At 49.2% G+C, this 6,826-nt stretch overlaps 1 protein-coding gene across 8 annotated transcripts; it reads left to right on the plus strand.

The window, feature by feature from the left end:
• Positions 1 to 2,670: 2,670 nt before the first annotated feature.
• Positions 2,671 to 6,245, plus strand: PSRC1 (proline and serine rich coiled-coil 1). 8 transcript variants are annotated; one of them, NM_001046501.1, is given in 8 exon segments: positions 2,671 to 2,761; positions 3,099 to 3,156; positions 3,248 to 3,305; positions 3,711 to 4,152; positions 4,497 to 4,611; positions 4,708 to 4,956; positions 5,275 to 5,368; positions 5,592 to 6,245. In NM_001046501.1, coding segments are annotated over 7 exon segments (981 nt in total). In that variant the 5' UTR covers positions 2,671 to 2,761; positions 3,099 to 3,137; the 3' UTR covers positions 5,596 to 6,245.
• Positions 6,246 to 6,826: the final 581 nt, after the last annotated feature.

Genomic DNA, 6,826 nt, shown 5'->3' on the forward strand with positions numbered 1-6,826 from the left:
CAGCTGACAGCCAGCACCAGCGCCCTAGACATGTGGGGCCACCTTGGAGCCTGCAGCTCTAGACAAATCCAACCTACTCCTTGTGTAAAGACAAGCTGTCCTTGAACAGTCCAGCAAAACATGAGCAGATGAATAGTTGCTGTTGTTTCAAACCACTAAATGTACACATTAATACATGATTGAAACAGCCTTCTATGCATGAAGCTCTGAAGGCTTTATCTCTTTTAATCTTCATTTTACAAATGAGTTGAAGCTTATAAAATGCTCTAAGTTATGCAGCTGGAAAGTAGAAGCTCTAGGATTTGAACCAGGTCTGTTTGACTTAAAGCTTTCCATATTTCTTGTCATCTCTTTCACCCAAGGACCCCCACTGTTTGGGTGGGTCTGGGTTGGAATCATGGGTTTAAGAAAGAAAACATTCCTAGAAGACAGTAAATATAAGGCAAAGTTTTGAGAAAGGAAGGGATCTATTTAGGCCAAGTATGAAGAGCTTTTCTGTTTAGACTAAACACTTACTTTCAGTTGAGACCAAGTATCTATTCCAGCCTTTCTCAACTGCAGTTCTATGAGAATTAAGTTCCAATGTCCCAAGGCATTCCTTGCATGTGATAAATTAACTTCTTCCTATGCATCCAGGATGTCACTAGTTATCTAGCATCCTTGGGACAACTGAGAAAACAGTCACACTAACCATATGTAGGGTCTAATGCACTTGCTGAGAATGTTGGGAGGACTGTTAAGGAGCAGGGGCCAGAGTCCAAAGCCAGCCAGTCCTGTACATAATGACTAAGAGGCTTGCCTGCATCCAAGGAGAACCGTACTGGAATCCTAAATTTTTCATTTATGCATTCAACACCATGCTCGAAGTACCTTCTGAACTAAGGCTTACTGTGTGCCTGGGAGGGAGTATGATTTCTTCATTAATTGATCTCTTCATTACTTATCCAAAATCTTTAATACCTATTCATACATATCATTTTGGGGTTGACCTGAGAGGGTCACATATTTCCCAGATTAGAGGTATTTAATGCTGAGTGAAGAATTCTTGTGCCTGGAATCTACATTTTCTGCTTTCATTGTCATTCTGATGGAAAAGAAAGTAGATCCATTGCTTATTTCTCTACAACAGCTTTCAAAATCATAATTTGGTGATAGAAAATTGGAAATGAGTTTCCTTAGGAGGAATTAACTCCCAACTTTCTAAAACTGTCTCCTTCACTTACCTGAAGGTGGGTGAAGAATTTCCTTACTCAGGCTGCTCCTAGGGGAAGAAGGAAGGCAGTTAATTAACAGCTTCTTTCCCTCTGATCTCCACTTTGCCACAACCTGCCTGGAGAGAAGGAAGCTACTGGCTTTGGTTTTCTTACCTCCAAAGAGTCTGAACCCTGCAAGCAACTAAAATTCCACCTTCACCAGGAACCCAAGGCAAAAGAGGCAATCCTCTTGTCTCAGCTCTTCCTCACATAAACTTGCAAGTTCTGGGTTTCCCCATCCTTTCCCTTTATCACACTACTAAACTCCAAGGCTCCTTCCTTCCTGTGGTATTTATTACAATAACATCTCACTCTTGGAAACCTCACCACCTCAACTTTACAGCTAAAAACTGATTAATAAACAAAAAGCCTATAAACAGCCAAAATAGTGGTCATAAACTCTGGAGACTGAACTTTCAGGCTCTTTGTTAATGGGAGAACTCTTTAACCATCTTTTGGGGACTTTTAATTTCAAAATTTTATATTTCTGAGAAGCTCTATTAACGGATGGCCCAGTCTATTCACAGGCAACCCTTGGAAGCAACAAAGAAAATCCCTAACAAGTAGGCTTAAACTTTTTACAACACAGCTTTTAATTTAGAGGAAGCCAGTTACAAATATTACCCTCAAAAGCTCTTAAGGCACACGGTATAAAACTCGATATTCATAATTATTCTCCTAACCATGTACTGTGACGATCACAATCCTCTTAGATAAGCGAGGGGTCAAATATAAGCTCAGAGAGGTCAAATGTACTCAATATTCTTATCAACAGGGGAGCCACGGTTGAATCTGAACCCAAATCTCCCTGTCTGAAAAACCCGTTGTTTTCTTCACACCGTGAATGGCTCAGGATCCGAATGTTTTTGCCCAAAAAGCCCGTGGAGATGCACTTCTTAGAGAACCTCAATATTCTTAAAATATAAATGTTTAGTTGCTTCCGTAAATTTGGAAAAATGTCAACTGAGGGATCGGGCTCACACGGCGCTTCCGAACGGAGTGAGCCTAAGAAAACGAATTTCCCCAAGCAGAGTATTAATTTCACCGCTTAAAAGCTCAGCTCTGAGCCGATGGAGAAGGAGGGGGCGGAGAAGAGAGTGCGACAGGGCGCGAGGCCCTCGCTCATTGGGCCGTTCCCTCGCGCGCCGCCGCGAGGTCCAGGCTGCTGGAGGGAATCCAAGCAAAATTTCCCGGGCACGAGCGCGCGCTCGCGGTCTCCCCGCCTTGGCCCTCCGGATGGAGTCTTTCTCAGAACGGCTTTCCTCTATGCCCCACCTGCAGACTTCCGGCCGACTGCCCCTCCGCCGCCCCGCCTCAGGAGGGCGTGGGGATGCTGGCATCCACCAATCATTGAGCGCGTGTGGGGGGAGTGGGTGGGACCTGAGAGATTCGAAAGGAGCCCCGCCCCCTCGGAGCTGATTCCCGGGACTAGGTTGTGGAAGGAAAGCACCTTCCACCGGAGGTGAGGCGGATCGTAAACTGAAAACTGAGGGTGGCCTGCAGAAGAGGTGTGGATGCGGTGCTTCGGGGAGTAGAAAGGTGGCTTGGGGAGAGGAAGAACCCGGAGGATGGTGGCGGGGAGGAAGATGGGGCGCATAGACCGCTCCAGCGGTAGGAGGTTGGGTCGCAGAGGGGCGGGGGCCAGTGTGTGGAGGGAGATGGGAGTGCGGGACAATCTGCCCGTACATGCCCGGGTGGTAGCAGAGGTAGTTTACAGGGGCAAGTCCTACTGCGGGAACGCTTGCTTTACCTTCACGATTATTCCCAACCCTTGGCTTGCACCCGGAGTCTAGCTGGGAGGCCTTGGGCAGGATGGAGACGTGAGGAAAGGTGTTTTCTCTCCAGCTCAGGTGTCTGAGCTGACTCTTTCCTGCTTTCTGGAACATGGAAGATTTAGAAGAAGGTAAGGAAACGCTGGAGGGAAGAATGGGACCCTGTGATTGAGAGCCATGTTGGGGACCCAAAGCTGGCATTCCTTCTTTCCTCCCCTACAGATGTAAAGTTTATAGCGGATGAGACCTTGGACTTTGGGGGGCTGTCACCATCGGACAGGTAGTAGATGCCTTATCCTGTTTACTTTTTTCTCACAATGATTATTTCTAACCCCTTACTGCTGAATTATTGGCCTCAGGTCTGGATTGGTCATTTAACAAGGTTGGGTGCACTGGAGCTTCTGGGTGGCTGGGTGACTAGGGCCCTGTGACACTGCTGGGGATGAGATTTCAGGGTGTTAAGAAGAAGAGTAAGTGGATTTGTGGCATCTTCACCCGGCATAATTTCCAATGTCAGTAAGCATGGAAGGCCTCGTAGAACCAGGAGTTTCATCACTTAGATCTCACGGCCAGTATGGGCTTCAGGGTTTGCACTTGTGTTCTTGGCTCTGCTGTGGGGGTTTTGCCCAGTCCCCCTTGCAGTCTTCTCCCGTGGGCATGATGCCTGCTTTGTTTTCTGTCTCAGTCGAGAGGAAGAAGATGTAGCGGTGTTGGTGACTCCAGAGAAACCCCTCCGACGAGGCCTCTCCCATCGAAGTGACCCAAATGCAGTGGCCCCCACTCCCCAAGGTCTGAGGCTCAGCTTAGGCCCCCTCAGTCCGGAGAAGCTGGAAGAAATCCTCCATGAAGCCAACCGGCTGGCAGCTCAGCTGGAACAGTGTGCCCTGAAGGAGCGGGAGAACACAGGCGAGGGCTCAGGGCCTCGAAGGGTGAAGCCCAGCCCTCGGCGGGAGACCTTTGTGCTCAAGGACAGTCCTGTCCGAGACCTGCTGCCCACCGTGAGCTCTTTGGCTCGGAGCACCCCCTCTCCAAGCAGCCTGACACCCCGACTCCGGAGCAGCGATAGGAAGGGGTCCATCAGGGCTCTTCGAGCAACATCTGGAAAGAAGCCCTCCAGTGTGAAGAGGGTGAGTTGAGAGGGCTTGGCTTAGATGTGTGCCTCCGACACTGTGCATGACCCAGTACAGGCATTTTTCTTGTTGGTAAGATAGTCCATTTCTACCTTGCAGAATTGTTGGAATTAAACGAGGTGCCATAAGCAAGGCACGTACCACAGCATCTGTGTATAAGCTCTGTAATGTCTGTAATAAGCTCTCAATAAATGGCACTGGTGGTGACGCTGCTGTTGTTGGCAGCTAACTTCTGCTCTTCTTGCTGGGATCTAGGAAACTCTCCACCTCTGTCCCTGAGTCAGCCAGCAGAACAGATTCTTTTTCCACTCTAGTCCTTTTTCTCCCTCTGTGTGTTTCAGGAGTCGCCCACATGCAATCTGTTCCCTGCCTCCAAAAGCCCAGCGTCTTCCCCTCTTGCCCGATCAGCTCCTCCGGTCCGGGGAAAAGCTGGGCCCAGTGGGAGAGCGACAGCAAGTGAGAAGACCTGGGCAGTGAAGCTGTGGGTGGGTGGGTGTGGGGAGTGGGGAGGATGTGGTGCGAACCCTGAAATTCCTCTGCTTCTCTCACCAGGCCCACCTACCCCTGTCAGACCAGTCTTGGCCCCACAGCCTCCTGCCGGCAGCTCTCAGCGCCCGTCTCGGCCCCAGGGAGCAGCTGCTAAACCTTCCAGTCGACTGCCTGTTCCCTCAGCCGTTCCCAGGCCTGGCAACAGGATGCCACTCGCCAGCCGGAGTGTCCCATCCAGCAAAGGTGCCCCTCCTTCAGATTCCCTGTCAGCTCGGAAAGGACTTCCAAGACCAAGTGCGGCAGGACACAGAGGTGAGGAAGAACAGACAAGAATAAGAAATCAGAAGGAATAATATTTGCCCTTGCCCAGCATGCACGCACTCTCCCAGTTGGTCACAGCGACTCTTCCACCCTCATTATAGCTGTGTCTGGAGATGGGGAGACTGAGTTAAGGAGAGGATGTGGGCCTGAGCAAAGCGTTCAAGCCTTGGTTTTCGAATACCTTATGTTTTTTACCTTGGGGAAGAAAGACACTATCCCAGACTCAGTCTGCCTTGACTGCACTATTTCTTTTTGAGAAGGTCGCTTGAACTCTCTGCTAACTCATGTCTTTTGTTGACTCCCATCAAGTTCCTGTTTCTCAACGACCAAATCTTCCCATCTCTGGTGCTGGTCGCAGCAATCTGCAGCCTCCCAGGAAAGTTGCTGTCCCAGGATCTACCAGGTAAGACACTGAGATGCTGTCTCTTTCTTCCTTATCATCTGCGCTTCCGAGCTGTTTTGCCCATCAGCCCCAAATCCCATGAGGCAAGGTGGGCAGGAGGAGGGAGCCTCGAGGGGCACGCAGTCCCATTGCTTCCTACCCTGAGGAACTTGAATTCAGCTGGTGACAGATGGGCTTGTGAAAGAAGGGCAATTTAAAGCAGTTCCTCCTTCTGTCTCCTTAGGTAAAGGGATCAGGACAGCCAGCAAGAATTCAGTAGCAAACCACTACAGCCACTGCCTGGACTCACCTCTGTTCGGTTTCCCAAGCCTTCTCCTTGGAAGCAGGCCTGATTCTAGCGGATCTGGCCCAGGGATAGAAGAAAGAGCTGCCACCCCAGCTGGTGCTTCAGGACTAGAGACTGTGGGAGATGGGGTGGATTAGGGTTGAGCTGGAGGGGAATCAAACTCTCTGAGTTGAAACTAGATAGGGAAAAGAGGTTGCCTCCCAGTGGTGAAGTTCACACAGAGAAAATAAGAAATGCTGGAGAGTGTTTGTCCTCATCCACCCCCACTCTGGTATCCTGGTCCAAAGTTTGATTTTTTTCCTGGGCTTCGGTTCACTGGACATTTACACGTGAATGGCCTCTGTGGCCAACCTCCCTGCTCTCCGAGGAGCAGGCCTCCAGAATCACATCCTCTCCTGGACTCAGGCCTGTTTGGAGAGGCAGAGGCAGGCATCTGGTCTCCAGAACTTGTTTCCTGTGGATTCTGTGACTCCTAATGGGCCAGTTTATAATAAGCTTACTCCATCAGTCTGCATTTTTTCCTAAAATAAAATGCATATATTTTTATATTCTGTGTACATGTGGAAGTAAATACTCCTCCAGTTTCTAACAGATTTGGAGTAAACTCCTGTGTAATTTCAATGTGGGAGCCAGGATGGGTTTCCCCGGCTGGGGTCTGAATAGGCCCGAGGGCCTTGAGATTCCAGCTCATCAGGCAATGAGTAGCCCCCTTGCTGGCATTCAGTGGGAACAGGCTGCCTCTTCCCAGGCATTTCCAGGCTTCTTATGTTATTAGTGGGTCCAGATCAACTTAAGTATAGTTTAATTCACAGTATGTGAGCCTATCAAACCAGGGTCTTGATAAATTATTTATATCCTAAATGTGGGTGTCTTTTCCTGGTAAGAGAATAGAGCTGCCTTGGAGCTGAGCATCTTGTCTGCTGTACTTCAAGGACGAGGGAGCCCTTGGGTGGGTACTCTGGTGTTCAGGTTTGCTGCTTGTCTCAGGGAGAAGATACTGATCACCTCCTCCTGTTATGCCTCACATCTTTAGAATTGTTGGTGTTCTCCTTTTCTTTCCCCTACTAGAGGGCTGGCACCAGGGTTTATAAACTTGTGCTGTGCCTCGTGTCGTGAGTTATACATGGTGGAGGATTTCATTCATTTACTGAAAAAATAATTGAGTGCAAGAT

This window comes from Bos taurus, chromosome 3 (assembly GCF_002263795.3).
Source record: "Bos taurus isolate L1 Dominette 01449 registration number 42190680 breed Hereford chromosome 3, ARS-UCD2.0, whole genome shotgun sequence".
NCBI lineage: Eukaryota > Metazoa > Chordata > Mammalia > Artiodactyla > Bovidae > Bos > Bos taurus.